The 20,795-nt window shown below is 36.1% G+C and overlaps 1 protein-coding gene across 3 annotated transcripts in view; it reads right to left on the bottom strand.

The window, feature by feature from the left end:
• Nucleotides 1–20,795, bottom strand: part of TMTC2 (transmembrane O-mannosyltransferase targeting cadherins 2) — a 257,207-nt gene that overhangs the window by 83,816 nt on the left and 152,596 nt on the right. For all 3 annotated transcript variants that reach the window (XM_065041667.1, XM_065041662.1, XM_065041652.1), the window contains exon 4: nt 2,160–2,274. In XM_065041667.1, the coding sequence (XP_064897739.1) occupies nt 2,160–2,274 (115 nt within the window). The remainder of the gene's footprint in view (nt 1–2,159; nt 2,275–20,795) is intronic.

Below are 20,795 nucleotides of genomic sequence, written 5' to 3'. Positions count from 1 at the left end.
TAAGGTTACAGAATTGTCACATTCAAACACAATGGGAAATGACATGTTCAGAATCAGACAAACCTTAAAATGTAGATTATGTAATTGTTTAACCTAAATTAATGCCATTTCAATTGTCCTAAATGGTAAAAGCAGCTGAAAATCAGAGCCATAAGGTGTAACAGTCAGCAGACAAAAATATACCACTTAAATGAGCCGTTCATCTAATCTGTTAAAATCTCTAGATTTTAATCCATTAATAACCAACTGCTAAACCAACCTCACATTTTAGTTTATTGAAAAAGAAGTAAAGAGAGATCATCAAATTCTTCTGTTTATGTAGTTTCTCTCTTTGATTGTTACCCATTAAAAATCGTGAGGTAAACCTTAATAATTTGTTCCTCAGTCATAAAAACACTTTGTTTTGTTATTGCTGTGTGTGAACACTGGGCTGGATATGCCAATTAATTTGTATCCAATGCTGAGGCATAAGTGCTAAGATAAACTATAATTAAGAGCAAGTGAGACTACAATATACTTAGGATATATTATGGTCAAAATACAGTAATTAGAAATTACTGTAAGGGTTCTTTTTTTCCTAAAGATCTACCAAATGACTGTTTCAATTTCAAAGGCACATACAAAAAACAGAAAGAGCAAAACTAACTGGCCTCTTATAAGCACATACAAGATGCATTTTTCCATTACAGTATTTTCTGTAAAAGGCTCTCATGGAACCATGTGCCAAGGATGGGCTTAACTTGCATCTTCAGAGTTTATGCTTAAAATAACTGATTCATATGTGGTCTCATAATACCAAAGCCCACTCCATTCACCACTTAGTTTTCATGTTGGATATGGAAGTACCCAATATAGGGAAAGACTACAAAAGAAAAAAGAAGATATGCAACAATTTTCAATTTCTGTTGAATAACTTATGGCTTTGTGAAGCTTAAAAACTTAAAAACAAACAAACAAACAGAAAAGGAGTCTATTGCATTCAAGATGTAATTTTCATTCCTAAAATGAATGCTGCATGAGAAATGTAGGAGTATCCATCTTGTGATTTTTTTCCCCTATAATCCTCTGCTGGGTTCAGAAGTTACTTTTTAAATGTGAGCAGAGGGAGTTTCTTGTTAAAAAACATGATTTTCACACTCTGTTGCCTAACAAAGACAAAAAAATTATGGGCATACATATATGTGTGTAATTTTATGCTTGTTAAAAATATATATATTTTGAGATATTAATTTGATTTTGGAACAGAAACTCTATCATTAAATTATTTTGATTTTGCAGTATGTTTACCTGTAAGGCAAATAAATGAAATGGCCAACTTATTCCTTGTTAAATAAGGAAATAAAAGAGGAAAATGTCTATTACGGTAAACTTAATTCTCAGATATTACAAATAGCCATTTTAAACTGGACTTATAGGCAGAACATTATCTGTTTGTTTATTTATGTAAAGAGGCACGATGGGCAGGGCGGAGCAGGGAGCACAAGACACCCATCCCAGAGGATCTGTCCCCTACCTGCAGGGCCACACAGCACGATCCCGCCTTAGCACAGTCTGCGTTCATGACTTGGTACGTGAATGAGCTGGGAAGTCTTTTTTCCCCCACTGTATAATTATTTTGATGCTCACCGTATTTATTCTCTTTCGCACCTCCAACAGGATTCTAGTAATTAAATTTCCTGGAACCTACGCTGCTCTGAAGGCAGTCCCAGGAGGAAAGTATTTTGGTATTTTAACTTTTCAGTCCTCTGGAGCTAACCAAGGGATATTGGCTTGCACTAGGAAGTGCTCACACCCACTCTGCTCACCAAGTGTTATTCAGACCTAAAAAAGAAGCCTAAATAACACCTCTATTTTCCAGCTGAGTCAGAAACAGATGGAGTGCTACTGTTGCCAGCTCATCTATCTGTACTTTGTTCAGTGGGGGGATTTTTTTCTTCTCTTAAAGCAAACATGTGTAAGTTTACCTTCTCTATACTCAATACATGAATATACGATAATGTTGACCAAGTAAAGGTCCTGTCTACCCCACAGTTTAAGGAGCACGATTAATGAAATGACTATTACAAAGCATCATTTCCATTTACAGCAAGTAAATCAACAGCTTCATTCACAACAGGTTTCACAGACAATCCAAGCCCAGGAAAGCCGTGCATACTTACAAATTATAAAGCATATCAGCCATGTTGCTGCGGTAGTACAAGGCATTTCTATAGGCGCTTTCAGCTTCGGAAATCTTGCTCTGGCTCTTGAGAACATTTCCAAGGTTACCCCATGCTGTCAAGAGGAGAAAAGAGTATTCAGAAAGAGCTACAATCCTATTACACACAACAGAGTATTTGAGTATCGAGAAGTTCCTCAGGGAGACAAACTCCACCAAGAAACTATTTTAATGAAAGGGTAGTTGCTGGTTTTTTGTTTGGTTTTGGTTTTGTTTTGTTTTGTTCTATTTTTCTCCCTGGATCTCTGCATCTTACTGCGAGACTCACACTTCGTAGAAGTGATTTGCACATATTCTGCATACATATAGCTTTTAGGTGGGAAAAGGATCTTTAAAAACAAAATATGTCTCTCTGCTTTAGAAACTGCTATAGTAAAAGGATAGTTTTATTTTATATAATCTCTAAATAAAAATCCCCAAAGAGAAACGTGGAACTGGGGCATCTTCACAATTTTAGGGGGGTTTTTAAGCCTATCTACTCTAAACAGCAAGAACCTTTCCCAGAGCAGACACAGCTCTCACTGAAGTATGAAAACTGATAACTGATGCAGGAATTGAAAGAACAGTCAGGTGAGTAACCAGGATTAAAAGTGTGCAATATGGATATAAACATACTACACAGATCACTAAAACACATTTTCTCTACTTGGAAAACATGTGGTTCCTTTCCATACAATTATTATGTTATAAAAAGTGCTTTTATATCCCATCTATAAAGGACTTGAGAAAAAAAAAAAAAATTAAGGGTCCACATGTGTTCCCTTTGCAATTTTGCTGAGTGGCACAAAAACTGTACTTACAAAAGAAACTTGAACTAACATTTTATAGAAAATACAGCCCATGTTATTCACAATTTAGGAAGCTAATTTAACTGACATTATAATTATAGTCTATGTGCATACAATGAAAAAAGCACATTATGTTTATAAATACATCAAAGTTGTTTCATAAAATAGTTCTACTTTCACAAGGATTTTTTTTATGAGCAAGAATAATGGAAAGATGCTGCATGTCCTTTCTACCAAATACACAATACATAGCAAACTATTCTTCCCTCCAGATGCACGAACCATAAACATTAACTCAAGCAGCAGTTAAACTCTTCAGTTACTCAAACTCTTTTTTTTGCAGGATTTTCTATGAATCCTGAGCAATGCAAACTTTCAGTGTAGGTTTAAGGTAGCACTGCTAAATAGGTTAATAATTATTGCAGATACAGGGCTTTTTTTTTGTTAGAAAGTGCATTACTTTTCAAGCTGCTGTGGTTTGCTGCAGAAGCATCCTGCCACAGGGGTGGGAACAGCAGGAAACACAGCATTTTACTATGAGCAGAATAAACTAATCATTGCTGGGAAAAAACTGCTGGAATCCTTTTAGGATTCACAGAAATAATGTCATCCAACTGTGCACAACGTATTTTGTAAACATAAAGAAAAAAAAACCACGCAAATACAATACTTCCATGAGAAAAGAAGCTATCACTTCTGTGAGTCACTTCATTTTGGCTTAGTATTGCAGAAGATGATAAATAACTCAAGAGTTCTTTACCACTAAATTGACAAAAGTCACAAAAACGTTTCCATCATTCTCTAGCTTAATGAAATAAAGCTGCTAAAAATATTCTCAGATTCACTCAGTATTTACACTCTTCACTAGCATATATGCAGATTTATGAATTTATTTCACCATTATTGCTACTATCCTTTTTTACATATACTCTGATGTTGCTTCTGCAGTACATGACCATCCAATTTCCCATAGTTGTATGTTCCATATAATCTGGAGCTACTTTAGTTTTTGCTCTGATTTCCCACAAAAGAGCATTACATCAAATGACCAGTTGGACTAATGACAATTTTCTGCTCTATAGGTACTTGCAACCAACTACTTTGAAACTCGGTAAATATAAGAATGCACAGAAGAATTATTCAGTTCAACTTTTTGTCTGTTAGACTGGAAAAACCCCATTAACACTGGTAAATGTGGTAGTGTCTCCTCTAGACTTCGTTTCATGCTGTGTGCTCTATTGTTTATCTGAATTAATATAATTTTTATGGCAATACTTTATTTTATATGCTACCAAATAATCTGTGTCAAGTTTTTAATATCAATCAATATTCAATCTGAATTATTTCAGTTGAAATGTATTCAATTTAGACTTTTGTCTAAACTTGTGAAACTGTGAATGATTAATTTTACTTAATGTGATATACTATAAAAAATGATAGTAGCAGAAAGTAGCAAACATAAAGCATAATAATCTCACAATTTCTCATTAAAAGAAACATGAAAACCAAGGTCTTTTCACCTCCCCAGACTATAAAAGTTCACCATAAATCTTCACATATATTTAAATACGAATTAGTTAGAAAAATTATGTCGTTCTGGCTGGAGATGAAGCTACATGGAACATTTCATAGAGTAAATGCTTATTTGTAGAGATCATGTTCATAGCCCTAGAAGTTATGAACAGCTGTTATCTGCAGCAACCTGGTTGTTGGTATATGAGGGAGAGAAAAAGAGGACAGTCTACACAGAAAAGAGGTTGTGTCAGCTACTCAAGGAACTTCACTTGTTTGGGTTTTTTTTGTCTTAAGTAGTGTAACTAACATTAGGAAAACCAAAGAATTTCAATTAACTACATCTCTGGCATGCAATTTCTCAATCCATATCTCAAGACAAATTTCTCCTGCAAAACTGTGACAAAATTGGTTTAACTATGCGCACACTCAGCAATAGAAACAAAGTTATACCTGGCCATGAAGCCACAACCCTATTAAAAAAATACAGTATGATTCAGCTAAATTTCAGCACTCAACTATGTTCCATCTGTATGTGGTGAGAAATTAAAAATTAATATTCTAAAAAGAGAAAAAAAAACTGGGTCGGTAATTCTGGAATTTAGAATGCATTTTTATTGCACTTAGATATTTTTCATGTAAAATCTGTAATAAATGAAATTGCAGAAGGGAATATTTAACATTCAGAAGATGCTAAAGTATATATATACACCATGATTTAATCTTTAATTACAAATTCAGTTTTTCCTCTGTTGGGGACCCTATTCAGCAAAAAAGAAAATCAAGCTTCCAATGAAGCAGCTTTGTAATATTTACTTTTTTGCCTGCTGCTTAACTCCATGTGCACCAACAACGAGACCAAAATAGTCCCAGGTCTTTCAGAAATAATACTCCATCATAGCATGGGAACAAAACTAACACTCACATATCTCACACATCTCCAAAACAGTTAATCCACTCAAACTTTACTTAATTGCCTATTTTTCCATAGATGACACTCAATACAAATGAGCATACTAAAAATAAATTGATTTCATCCTCTTGTATCTTAAGCCAATTATATAAACTGAAAAATCTCCTAATGCTTGAGTATTCTTATACTTTTCTTTGCAGGAAAATGGAACTTTTTAAAGGGGTTTTCTTGCTGTTACTTTTAAATAAATAGTAGGAAAACGCAGCACTAAATAGGAAAATAAACAATTGATTGAGTGTTATACTTTTGGTCATATCGAACTATATTTTTATTAAACTTTAAAGATGACACTCATGCCACCTGGCAGAGAGAGTAGGTCAATTTCCCAAGCATTTAATTGCTTTCAAAATGAATATGACAAATTTCAGCTTCAAATTTGACATGATTAATTTCACAACTATCTCATAGAAAGTGAGGATTACAATTTAACAAGCCTAAAAAATACTAGGTTGGCATATTGAGCCCTCTCTAAGCACCTTCGTTCTGCAACACAGCAAAACCACAGTGAAGCAGGAACAAGGTTGTCCAGCCCAGACTGCCTGGGGATTTAAGAAGCACATCCTACCAAAGAAAAGTTGAACTTTCAATTTGCAACTGAATTATGAAAACAAATGAGAAATGTGTGCAAATATCTTCATTTAAATAAATCTTTCCCTTTCTACTGAATCAAGGATCATGCTATGATATTCAGTGAAATGGAAATAACAAAGCAACAAAGTTTAAGAGAAAAGCACTCAGGTGGTGTAAAAGAATGTACGTTGATTACTTGATGCAATAGTTTGTTTTGGGAAAAACAACAAAAAAAACCCCACAAATCATTAACATTGATAACCCAAAGTATTAAGGGAGGTTTCTTCTTCCTACCCGTTTCCACTATATAAGCCATGAAAAATGAGATAATAATAAAATTATTTGGAAATTCACAAACTATTAACATATTTGTCATCAAAACACCTCTGCCAAATCATGGAGAGGAAAAAAATACAACAGAAATCTGTTATTAAATCACTGAAATACAATACAACATTATAACATAGCAAAAAAAAAAAAAGGAAAATGCTGTCTTTCTCAGTACGTTATGCCAGAGGGGAAACACTGCCTTTTGTAAACCTTACAAGGAGTAAACGTACTTGAAGACTGAGGCAATAAAATGTAGGACGCAAAGGTAAAAAAACCTGATACACAACATTGGTAATTCACATCAACAAATTACTGAAGTTGTGTAATACTCTTCTTACCTTAAACTATTAGACTGATTCACAAAACAAAAGGTAAAACACAAATGGATGAATGCATTAAAATATGTGAAGTAGATCATTGTTTGAGTGAAACAAACTGGTTGAACAAATACTCAAGTATTTAGGGAACAGCTAAGTCATTTGTAATCAACTTGTCAGTGATTCCAAACGAGCAACTTTACTTCACAGAAAATTGCACATCAAGCCAAGAAAATTTCACATCAAGCCAAGAAAATTTCTACAGAGCTTTGCAGGTATTTGTGCATTATTTACTAGTCTTTAGCTTGTGAAATTAATAACAGCAGTTCCAGGTTGAATTTCCTCTCTTTAGAATCCTCCTGCATTTCTCCTGACTCATCTGTGAAAAAGAAGTGAATGCACATCAATTATCATCTCTATTTTTTCATAACCAGAATTTAGGGATGAAGAGATGCTGGTCCAGAAAAAAAAAATAAAAAATAAAAAGCCTTCTTTTTTTTTTTTTTTTTTTTTAATTACCGTGAGATCTGTTTTTTGGAAATTCTGCAAGAGGTCTGTTGTTCTCTATTATCACAATTGTATTTATGCTCCCATGTAACAGCCATGAAAAATATGCTCCTGGACAACAGTTAAGATAAGGGACACTAACACAAGAAACCCAATATAGTGGGAATTCAGAAACTGAATCCCTGATTTAAAAAAAAACAAACACTTGCACAGCAGATCTGGTATTTGAACCAATAACCCATTTCAGAGCTGTAACAATTTCTTTAGCAATGTAAATATTTCCATGATCCCATTACAGAGGGGGGCAGGAAAAGTAATTAAAAAAATATCTGTCCTACTTCAAGGTAAAAAAAAAAAACAACTTATTTAATGTTCAGCTTCTGTAGAGAAACAGCATTTGCCTTTTTTGTTAATTCTGAGCAGTATTATCTTCGCTTTTGGAAAGAAAGCCTACCTGCCACATCTGGCAAAGGACAAGAGAGAGGAGCAAGTATGACCCAGAAATAACAACCAACTCACTGTAACTTACATAAAACCCCTTAAGGAACAAAGATGTGCAAATTTTGAAAAATATTCCACAATTCCAATGCAAAGATAAGAGAAAGTATTTTTCAGTCTAACTCCTAAAGGTCATTTTGTTTGTTGAATAAAAGAGGCTTTTATCTCACAGGCTTTTGAAGACTATGCTTTATTTCCTCTCCTTCTAAATAAAAGTATAAGAGGAGGGAGATATAATTGTACCCCTGCCAAAAATGGAATGGAAAGACAACTATGGCGATTATCAACACATTTACCAACATTTCGTAAGTGATTTTACTTTGTGAAAGTAATGTTGATTGGTATCAAAACCCTTATCAGGTTGATAAACAGTGCAGATCCTCCATATTCCCCTGTGATTTTACACCTAAACCATCAGTGCTTTGAACTTCATGAAAAAGTCATTTCTACTTCCCTGTTTACTTTCCAGACATTAGATTTCAAGACTCATTAAAAATGATTAAGCATGTGGGCCCAAAAGATGCTGTCAAGCTCCAACAGAAGCATCTGTCTCAAAACCTGCTGAAATTCACAGCCATTATCATTGTTAAAACATTGTTTTGGATGATAACTGAAGGGTGAGAATTCTACTTTTCTTAAATACTTTCTTCTGTTTACAATAGTGTCCAAAAGGATTTTCCATTTGCTTCTCTTCCCTTCCAAGGTTTACAAGACAATTAAAAAATATGCACATTTTATATAAATCAATTATTCGGTACAGCACACTAAATAATCTCCGTTTTGTCACAGCATCCATATTTGAAATTTGCATTGCAGTTGGTGTGAAGTTTTATGTCTTCTTTGATTACAAACTTGTTGAATAAGAAAATCAGAGGGAAACAGGTTAGAAAAGTATGACAAAATGTAAAACATTTCAAGGAGGAAATGGTACTAAATACACTTCCCACTTTGGAATGTTGTGATATTTTTGAAGAATTTACATCACAGTATTGCTTATTTTCAGTAAGGTTTACTGTTTGTTTTGGTTTGTTTGCTTGTTTTTCCTGAATTTAGTTACTTAAGTCATTACAGGTGTAATGGACTCAAATCTCAGAGAACTAAATAAATTTACAAAAACCTAGGAGTTTTTACTACTTTTTAGGAATAATATCAGAATAATATTCTGATAAAGTGATAAAAATAACATGGGGAAGATGTCTTTGCCCTTGACCACATTGTGTGTATAAAAGGGCGTCAGTTTACATGGGGTTACCACCATAAAAGTTTGATGAACACTAAATTAACTTCTGAAAGTTTGAAGCATAAAATAAAAACAAAGCCAAAAAGAAACCTCCTCTTCTCCCTTGCTATTAACTTTTATGTGGACTTAATTCCTGGAGCGTGACAATCCAGGTTTTCAGTTTAGGGTACTTCTTTTTTTTTTTTTCTTTTTACCATCTGTTCTTAATACCTTTTCATTTAGCACGATAAATTACTACTTTACAGCTATCAGTATGAATGTCACGAATTACAAGTGTTCACATTTCCACCTCACCCTGCGGCAGCATCAGCACAACGCAGGCAGAGTCAAGTGCATCAGCACGTTGGGAATCCCTCAGCTCCATAGTAAAGGGGAGCAAACAGAATACCGAATATTCTTGGAACTTTCACTAAGTATGTTTTTCTATTAATCCTTTGGACTTAGGCTGTATATTTCTAGATCAGATATTTTATTAACCAAATTGTTCATTTTACCAGCTATCCGAAGCTGCACATTAACAGCTAAAGTCATATATGACCCTACTATGGACCACTGCTAAGGTAACAGACTATTCAAAACGTAGAGAATTTAATGAAATAATGCTGAAAGCAGAGGATGCCGCAGTAAAAATAAACATGTAATATGTGGCTCACATAGGAAAAAAAAAATTCTTATGTTCAAGTTTATACCTTTAAAACAGATCCATTCCTGTCATAAGACTCAGCTTCCTCCTGCTGAAATTACATGTGCTAAACTGGGAATTAAAAGAGGTATATTCTCTTCCCAGCTCTGTTGCCGGTCTGTTGTTCAGGAGGTGTCACTTCCTAATGCCTTTCTATTCATATTGACATTTGTTACTCATTCATTAACTGAAAGTTTTTTCTGCCAAGGATTGTATCTCACTTTGGGTGTGCACAGCATCTACTATAACAATGCAGCCAGACACTAATGGAACATAAATGCATGATCACTTCTGGAGCAATGAAGTAAAGGAAGAAGAGGAAGCGTTCTTATATCTCTTTTCTCACACAATGAGGGCCAAAGAAACTAAGATACTCACAGTTTAAACTTTGTGGGAACATTGAAATATAAAATGCATACACAAATACCAATCTATATTATTAACTTCTGTTAAAGGGTCATCCTTCCTAAAACACATTTGCGAGCAGAAAAAGTTTCTCTTTGGTTAAGTAAAAATAAATAAATAAAAGCTGTAAAATCTGATACTCCTTTGAGTCTTTTGACTTGTGAGTTGGTCTACTTCATGAGAAATAAGTTTAAACATTAACCAATGTAAAAAGGCTGAGTTTTGCAACAGTGGTCCACAAGTTTCCAATATTCAAATATTCCAAATTACCTTTGCCGGCTAACGCATGAAGAAAGAGCACAGAACTAGTTACATCATTCATATTTGAAAGGTTATAACCATAGCTACAAAGAACAACAGCTTTTCCTCCTTGTCGAAAGGTTAGACTCATCAGCAGCTTATTGCTTTTTCTTTTCAAGGGCACCACTCGATAAAGCAGAGTGGTGCTCTAGTCTTTAGCATTCACATTTCATCAGGCAATCACTTTGTTCTAGAGGGGGAAAGAGTGTCATGAACGGAGGCATGATAGTTTTTCCCAATAACAATTCTAAAAGTTCAGTTGCACACTAAAAAAAAAAAAAGACAACAAAGAAAGCTGAACATTTTAAATAGTTCTTCTAAAATACAGACCCACTGTCTCTCACAAAGACATTCAGAAGATAAATTAGATAATGTTTGTTAAGTGGTTTGAAAACAGAAAAGTTCATGTAAATGCTAAAGTTTACAACTTTGAAAGTTGAACAGTTTCTGTATAAGTTCTTCTAAGAGAATATTATGGTTTGTGCAAGGTATTTCTTTCTTATTATTCCAAAGAAATAATGAATTTTTTCAAAATGTCATTAATTTATTCATACCTTTTGCAATAATTTTCCTCCAAAAACTTCACTTGTTGACAGACACATTTTGATCAAGTTACTGCATCTTGCTTACTCAACAGCTAAAGGGCCATGTTTCTTGTTCCCTAAAGGGAAAAATGGTTTCTATATACCCATAATTTATGAGTTTAATCTACTTAATACATTGATTTTTTTTTTTTTTTTATATCAGCAGGTATGTGGTAATGTTGAGATAGACTGTATTAGAGATTTACCACCTCCTAACTTTTACACATTATTCTTCTTTTTATTAAGAGTGTTATTTACATCATTTGTTCAACACTTCATTTGTTGATCAATTCCAGGGCTTTTGGAATGACAGCAGGTGAAAGAAAAACACACTTGAAAACTACGCAGAGCACTGAAAGCTATCCAAGACCACGTCAGCATGGGTACTGAACCAGCTGGCTTTTGGCAGGCAGTGCTTCAGTTTTGTTTCTTAGTTTTGAAATCCTGATGCAAACAGGTATGAATGCATGACACTTTGTGGCATGTTCAGCATCACTGCCTGATATACCCGCTTCACTTGCTAAGTTACACAAAATTGACTTTTCCTCCTTGAATGATAGTACAGTGGCTCTGTCAGCTCAATGAACATGAGAGATGATACTGAACAGCTGGTAAAATGTTCTTAGGCTTCACCATTTACTCTGTTTAGTCTAGAGCATGGATTCCTCAGTCTGCCAAGGACATACTTGGAGATTTTGGTAATCCAATTAGCTTTAATGAACCTAATCTCACGTGTGTGAAGGCTCCACAATCTGGCTGAATAGTAAATATCTCATTAACAGAGTCTTTAGCGAGCATCCAGAATAAAGCAAACCATCAAAGAAAAATGATAGGTGTACTCACACACTCTACTTCTGCTAGACATTGTGATCCACCACACATGACGGACCACTGTATGAAGAAATTCTTGTCGATACCTTAATTGGAGGTGCCACAGGATCAAACAACCCTTCCTTATTGTTTCTAGTTACGTATCAACAACAAAGAATATTTTCAGGGTAACATTATAGAAAATCTTTGCAGCATAGACCTCAGTCAACAAACAAGTTCAGGAAGAAATATGCTTCACAAACACCAGTCTCTCAGATGGAGGTACCATCTCACGTGTCCCCGGAGCTGCTCCAGTGCAGCCAGTGTGCTACATGGACAGTCCTTCCACTTGTCCCATAAGGGACAGTCAATACCCCAGACAATGCTGTCCTGTAACCCACATTCAGCTCACAAAGCCGCTGCTCATGCTGCAGAACCTCAAAAACGATTCAAACCAACCTCACTGCAACCTCATAGGTATTCTTTATAAATAAATAAACACAATAGCACAAACACATTGTTCTGGATATGTCCTCTCATTTCCCAGTCTTTATACAATTCAGTTCTGTTTAACGTTGCAACTCCAATGAACATATTCTGATTAAGCTAAAACTACTGCAAGAACATGGACTTGTTGACAATACAACGGTTTTCTATCTTCCAAGGTGTGCCAGCACACCTCAACACATCAGGAAATAGGTTTTCAACTGACAGAAAAGTAATCACGAGAAGACTGATAAACATAGATTACATTTCATTGCAAAGGAAATTCCGTTGCCAAAGGCAGTAAGTGCTGGAGGTCACTTCAGGCAGTGTCTCATGACACAGTGACTCTGGTGGAATTAACATTTTAAGGAATTCCTGCAGCCAGCACTCTCCAGTCCATTCAGTTCTGCCACCCTGTCCCTCATACTAAAAGGATTTTTGTCAAGGGTATGTTATGAACCAGACGAATAAACTGAACCAGGTTAGGAAAATAAAAGAGAGAGAAAGAGAAAAGGCAGATCATAGTTACTTTTATCATCTAATCTAGTCACTGGTTTGATTCACAGCAGAGCCTGATCACACCTTTGTTTGCTCAGCCTCTCCTGCACTGCAAGTGTATGAACACTATAAGCCATTGCTGCCATAAAGTATCATAATGAAACTTCAAAAGCGTCAGGAACCAAACTGTGAACCAGCACTGACCCAAAACTCTCACAAGTAATTGCGCTTTGTAGAGGCGATGGGTTCAAATCATTTGAGAAAGTGTGAGGAGGCCAGAGCAACAGAAAAATAAAAGTGGCAGAGGAGAACTCTGGGCACCTCAGGATTAACCCTGAGTAACTCTTCAGAGCACCAAACTGACTCAGGCACAGAAGTGACCATGTAGTAAATCTGTCAAATTACATAACTTCTGAAACAGCAGGCATTGTTCTAAAAAGAATTATTGATGATCTATTTCAAAACTACCACTTAGGTCCTGAGTGGTGAACTGGTCCCTAAGGTAAACCAGCCTCCTACAGAAATGGAAGGGTGCACTTAACCAGACAAAATGACAGCCCTGGCCCTCAGAACTAAAAGTAGATGGATCATGTCGGCTTCTTTCCAGGAAAGGGGAACAGACAGGACAGTGCCCTGGAAACATGCCAGAAGAGCGACAGGACTGGTGGGGGGTGGAAATTGGTGCTAGGGTTTGTCAAAGCAAAAAACCATCCAAGTGCTCAAATGACATAGGTCACACTTGGAAAAGACAAATTAGTGCATATCTAGGGAGGAGGCTTTTTAAGACGCTTTAAGTTGTACGGTTTTGTTTGTTTTGTTTTAAATCACTTATAAAGGCAAGACGGAGCCTGTAAAGCTCTGCCAGCCAGTACACAGCCACACTGATATGGAAATACAGGTGGCAGGGAAAAAGGTGGGTCATTAAATGAATTTCTCCATCTGTTGCCAACAGTGAAACTGAAGGCACTAAAATGATGAACTAGCATCTTTAATAGTTCATATTCCAAAGTTCAGTTTGCTAGAGCATCCAAGAAAAGAGAAGGAAAGGACACTGAGATCTCAGTCCTGCTATTTTGTTCTCTTTCCTGTCATTTGAAACAAAACTATGTGCAAACCATTTGCACATACTATAACTGCATCAACCATCATTTAATTATTTTCATGTGTGAGGCTTTGGCAATGATGACACTCCAAGCTTGAGTGTCAACAAAACTCAGTTACAAAGAAGGGAATAGGAAATCTTAAAGTATTTTTTATTTATCTATCTACACTGGGATTTTACACTGCCAGAGGAGGTATAAAGAGGCATGTGTATAAATTACTGTCCTGTCCACATTAAAGGCTAGTTTCTCTACCAGATTTATGTAACGGGACCTCAGGGTGTACTGGTATGACATCCATTACAGGTAGGAAAATGAAGACATGTAACCCGTGGTGAAAATCGGTATGTAAAGAAAAATTTGTTACAGTTGACATATTTAGAAAAAAAGTAAATTAATGAAACAATGGGATGACTATCTAATGCATTTAAACAAACATGCTCAGCTTGAGAACCAATCTGGATAATCTTGTTTTCCTCTAATTAATAGTAACTCTTTCCACCCAAAAAAATCAGGCTAGTTCCATAGAATACAGTAATGTGGGCCAAATGCCTGACCTTTAATCAAATTGGAAAATAAAATCTACCATTTTTTGGCAAAGAAAATACTGAACTTAATCCATTTCACTTGACAACCTACAAAAAAAAACCCAAAAAACCAAAAAAGACATCTTGCCAAAACTAATTCCTCCTTGACCAGGGGTAGGTTTTTTTGCACTGTAGTTTTCAGCACAGATGAGTTTGTTGAACGATTTTGCAGAGCACCTCAGGGAAGACAAGGGAAGAAATCAGAGTCTGATGAGTCCATGTCTCAAAACAGAGTAACAGAGTCTGTGTCTCAAAATTGTTTATTTCTTTAAATCCTTAATATATGCAAAGGGGGGAAAAAAGTCTAGCTGGTAGTTAATAACAGATTCTCTTCCTATTCCCCTGCTATTTGGGATTCACCGATTAGGGATGCTGCTGGACTCAAGGAAAAAAAATATTATCCTTGTTTCCAGTCCTCTACATACAAGGGAAGAATATTTGGCTTCCTGGCATTTTGCAGAAGGAGAAGCAGATATCCCAGAGTGACTCAGGTTTCAAAGGAAAGTACAGCACTGCTAAGAACTGAGAGAGGGAACACTGTCACCAGAGAATAAGTTGAGACTTTGAACTGACGTGTAAACCACTTTCCTTCAGCTCTCCGACATATTTAGCATAACCAGACTGTTCTGTTGAAGCTGGGCTGCCTGTGGGATGCTCAAATGCTGTAGATAACTATGGCTGTTTCCCAAACATCTAAATAATGGCCTTTTCTTCTACACTTTCTAATTATCCAGGGCAGCAGTACCACCCATTTAGAGAGCCCTACACTATTTTCAGAATGCAGCCTTTTTATTTAGCTTTCAAGAAAATTTCACTTACTATCTGAGCTTTCCCTTCTAAAGCTGTTAGAAGTGGCAGATAGAACAACTATTTCCTATCTATTTCAAGAGCTCTGAAGCAAAGTCTACAACATTTATTCTTCAAATTCTGCCATTCTTATTATGAACTAAGACACTAAATTTACCACTGTATATCCTACATAATGTATATATGGTAACAACAGACTAATAAACAGTAATATGATCCAACGTCTAATGAAAATAGGTAGTATGAGTTCCATTCCGTGGGGAAAAATTAAGATTAAAGTGGCTTGTTCAAAGGTTATAGAAGAGCTCATTAATAAACCTAAAACAAAATCATGAATACCTAATTCCAGACGCTGCACTCATATCACTGATATTTCCTAACAGTGATACTATGCAAAACATTTATGCATAATCATTAGCAGGTTTCATATTTTTAAAATCAGCTGGTTTATGGCAATCAGGGTGCTGAAATTACTTTCTCTCTTAAGCTTTGTTTTTCAAAACCAGCATTTTCCATTCACTGAAATGTTATTTGAGTCAGGCCTTCATCATTTTTAGAGTGATTTTATTATTATTGAAGTGAAATGAACCAAAAGAGCAAGAAATAATTGCTCTGCGGAGTGACATTTTGGGATACTGGCCCAAAGATGAGTTTTAATGCCAAGTTGCTTATAAAAAAAAAAAAATGAATATATGCACCGAAACATTGAAATACAATCCCAAATGCTCGAAGTATTTTTAAATGCCCAATGTGGTATTTGTTAAAAAGATGTACTACTCTGTTTAGGAGGCATAAGAAAAGTGTGGTGAACAACTAGCTGGTACCAGAGCAGTAGCTATTGAAAACAAAAGTCCAAAGCTATTACAAGAGAACCCATCTTCTTGTCAGCAAAATGTAAGCTCTTAATAATAATCGTATTTGAAGAATACCATATCTTAAAATATTTCTTTTCCTCCAGTCATCACTAGTGATGCAAAAATACTAATAATCATGGAAAATACTGGCTTATTGCACCCTTTTTGAGGGAAACATGACTTCTTTACCTAGTTTACTACAAGGAATTATAACTACTTTTCCTCACTGCACTATTAGTTGATATTTTCATTGTCTGCTGAAGAAGGGGCCTCTTACTGACAGCTATTGTTAGCAAGAAATCATTTTCTAAGAGTAAATAAGGATAACAGCAGCAAGCTGTCAAATCACATGGAAACAGTTTCTAGTATTTACTTCTACCCAAGTGTACAGAACTAGAGCATATGATCTCTGCAATGACAGGCATGGATTATTATTATTATTTTTTAATCAGAGAAGCAACTCTTGGGTAAGAACAAATTTGGATGCCTTTCTAATGATAACAAATTAATGTAAATTGAACAAAACTAACTCACTTTTTTTTTTCTCCTACACTAACGCTTGAAACAGTTTGTAGGGCAGATACTTTTGCTTGCTGTATTAGTAATGGCAAAATAAAGAGGAAATTAACACTAAAAACTATTCAACATGGAACACAAAATGAAATTTGGTGTTTAAAAAAATACTAAAAACAAAGAGTATATTTTTTGCAGTTCGGATCAAAAAAGGCAAGTATTATGCTATGTAGACAAGATTAAGTTAAATTCTAAACTGAGCTTTAAGAATTCCTTCAACTTAATTTAGCAGATGGTATTAGCAAACTAAACAGTAAACTAATTACATAAAATGACATTAAAACTAGAAATGAAACAAAAATGCAATTGCCACTTTTTTATGACTGCTCAGATGAACATCCAGCTACTCTATACATTGCTGTTCAACTAAGATGCTTCATAATCAACTAAGATGCTTCATATTCTTATCTTGACATTCACATATCCATACAGAAAGCAGGCCTCACCAACCTTATGCCAAACTGATGACAAGAAGGAGGGAAAGAAAAAAAGAAAAAACAGTAAAAACATAAAAAAGAAAGAAGATAAATCCAGGGAGTAAAACTGATCGAGGCTGAATGCTATGCCAAAAATGCCAAAAAAAGCAAAGGAAGTTTTTTAAATCTTCTACAGGCATAAATATAGCAGAACGAGGCAGGGGCAAAAAAGAATAAAAAGTAGGATGGGGAAAAAGAACATTGTGGTCCAGAAGAGTATTTCAGTATTAAAATATCTTCTAAAAACATTAAGCAAAATTGAATGATTCACACTCATAAGAACTGGGAGTAGGAGGAAGCATGGAAAGATAGAAGGAAAGTGGCTCTCTACATTCTTATGGAGCAATTTCTGTATTCTTCTCTGTCAACACCATGTCTTGGTCTTATTGCTCCTCAATGAGAACAACAGGGTAATTGATGTAAGAAGCAAGATGATAAGAACAGGAACTCGAAGTAGTAAAAGGTGTAAGAACTAAAAGATATATTATTAGTTTTAAACCATGGATGATCTGAATGATCTTGATGGAACAAGGACAAATATCTGAGCCACATGCAGAACTAGTTCTGAAGCCAGAAGCTCTAATGCCAGACTAAACCAGCACTATGTGCAAGACAGGGCTTATCAGACTGGGTATAGCATCACAATAACGTGGTAATATTACATTTGGAAGCAGCCTAGTATCCATTTCTTGCTTTACATTCCATTGCAAAAAGAGAAGTCACATATATGAATTCAGCAAGACTTGAATGCATGGCCAAAGTTAAGCATGCACTTGGTGTAGCAGGTCAACTTGTTCCAGGGAGGATTTTCAAAGCTTTCTTACTAATGTCACAGCAAACACCAGAAGACCAAAATTTCATCAGTAAATATGACCAAGCAACTAATACCTCTGCAGCAGTCAAATAGTCTAATCCCCACTCTGTTATCTTCCATAATTGGTGTCTCTAAACAGTACAGTAAATATATCTGAACAAAGATCATTATGATGTGGGCTGCAAAGTACAAAATGGCCCTAAGGAAAAAGATTATGCTTTTTGAAGCCAACTTTTGGTACTACAGAGAGAACTAGAGAAAACAAGGCATAATTAGAAGAACTATTTTGTGTGTCGTTATAATTTTATATGAAACACGAAGTAATCATCACCACTCTCGGTCTAATTCAATAAGATGTGACAGCTACCACCCACTTCTTACTTTTTTGTTTGTTTTTACATTTTGGGAGGCGTCCTTTGCTAAAAAAGAACACTCAAGTAATGTGAGCTGTTTCATATCAGTTGGGCTGCTCATTAAGTTGAAGGCAGCAGAGAGAAACACTCCTGCCTTTCCCTCTCTAGTGTCAAAACGTGCATACAGCCACTTCAGGATCCATAAACTACATGAATCAATCTTGCCTATTTTTCCCTCAAGTGCTGACAAACTGTAAGGAGGCAAGCCTTCAGATCACTTCAAAGATATCTGAAATACTAATAACCAAAATGGGAGATGAACAAGCCCAGGCAGCCCAAGCCTTCATTACGACTCACACAGGGAGGCAGCCAGGAAATACGGTCTGTGCTTGGTGGCTCAGAGGTGGCATCATGGCCTTCGACTCCCTTGACACCCCCATGGTGTATTTCAGGGCCTTTTGAGAGATGAGCCTTGCACAGTGCTTTTAAGCATTTTTCCTGCATTGACAGTGATTGACAAGAACAGCCTGGAGAAATGTAAATTGCTGAAAGGCTGTGGCTGCCTGCGGGGGCTTTCTCACCTGAGGCAGAACGCTATTTCTCTGCCTGCAAGGTGCCTGTGAGGGGGCGGAAGAAAGTGCTTGCAAGGCACTGATCACCCTTTTCTTCACGGTGGATTGAAGATGGAGAAGCAGCTGAACAACTTTGCCTGAAAGTCCCACAGCAGCAGAGGAGATTACGTTCTTACACAGACTACAAGCCGAGGACTTGATTATAAACCATCACCATGTGAGACAACTCCATTTCCAAAGCATTTCAGTCGCATTAGTACGCAAATGCACCTGTGCTAATAGCTTGCCTCTCTAATGACCTTATTAACACAGCACATCAGCTCAATGCTGTCGAGCAGCATCCAACCGCAGAGTGGTTTTCATCCTGCTAGGCCAGAATACAGATGGATCTGGAACAAAACAGATCAGCTCCTTTCTTTAGCGAAAGCAGTCTTTGCAGATTTGTACTTTTTTCTCAGTTCCCACACGGGGAGTTCTTTAAGGGATCCCTCTCTGCTTTTTAGCCTAGGACAGAAGCAGCTCTTGTTCAGAAGCAGTTTGCAGAAGAAGAGAGGAAAAGCAGACCCATCAGGGAAAACGATCCCACCACTCAAAAATGATCAGAAGGAAGAAAATACTCATGAGGACAAATGGCTGCGAGTCGAGGAAAACACAAATGAGTAGTGGCAACCGCTTCTTAGCAGCCTAAAAAGAAGGAAAACACTTTTCCACTCTACCATTCGACTGAGCAGTCCATTGTCTCGCTGTCTGAATAGCTTATTTATCAGTAGCATTTGTAGAACTGAAAAAAAAGAAAAATAAAAATAAGAGGCAAACAAAAATAAATTGTTTTTCCTACGTCAACCTCACTTAATTACTGAAGAGTAGTTTGAATAGTTGATCTGCTAATACTTTAGCGGGATTGGCAGCCAGTCTAGTCCAGTCAGGCTTGCCTGATTGTATGAGAAATACGAAATAAAATTAGCATAGTCAAAGCCAAGGATAATCTAGGAAGTATTCACAATAATGAATAGAGCTGGGTGACAGGTTGCTTTAGCGGGGAGTTTCTGATACCCAGCCTTGTTACAACATGTGTGGGCTAGTAAATATTCAGCAGAAGTCTAACAAGACATTTTAAGGAGATTTTAAGTCAGCTCAGTCATGTCTACATCACGACACTGACATGCTGTCTTTGCTTTTGCATATCTTACAAGAAACTTAACATCAGCTCATATGGAAAGAAATCAGACAATCATCTAAACAGAAGTCTGTGCATGCTGAGATGTGTATGATGAAAATAACCTGCCTTGTCTCCTGGGAGTGTAATACCCAGTAGTCTGATTTTCAGATAACACTGCAGCCAACTGTACTATTGAACAAAATCTAGAATTATTATTGTTTTTTTTTTAATCACAAAAACTGGCTGAATGCAAGCAGACAACTATTAACACAGTCTAGGATATCTGAGGATCTGCCCCTAAGGACAAAAATGGAACATACAATAACTGTTTAATCAAGTGCACACACACTCTTTTCTTTACCAGGAATGCCACTGTTTTAATGCAAGCTTTATATCATCACTAAACTGGTACGTCTCACAGCATCATATAACCACTCTGGTGTGCTGTCTCGCTGTTCAGTTACTTCTCTTTATTTCTTGTTCTCCTGCTCTAGTTTTGAAAAAAAGTAAAATAAATGGGATGGCTTGCACACAGCAAAAAGTCACTTACTGCAGCAACAAGTTTAATAATTGCACCTAGGGTGACAAAGCATACAAAGAAGAGCTACAAAATACACTGACGATTGACAAGCTGTTATAATGCTACTTTGCAAGGCATCTTATCTGCCAAACCTACTTTTTCACTCCCTTTCACTCACAGTAACACCTGAAATTTACCTCTTACTATCAGTTTTTAGACTACGGCATGATAACTCTCTAACCAAGCAGTAACACCGCCGTCA

This window comes from Columba livia, chromosome 1 (assembly GCF_036013475.1).
Source record: "Columba livia isolate bColLiv1 breed racing homer chromosome 1, bColLiv1.pat.W.v2, whole genome shotgun sequence".
Classification (NCBI taxonomy): Eukaryota; Metazoa; Chordata; class Aves; order Columbiformes; family Columbidae; genus Columba; species Columba livia.
This window is presented reverse-complemented; position numbering and strand designations above follow the sequence as displayed.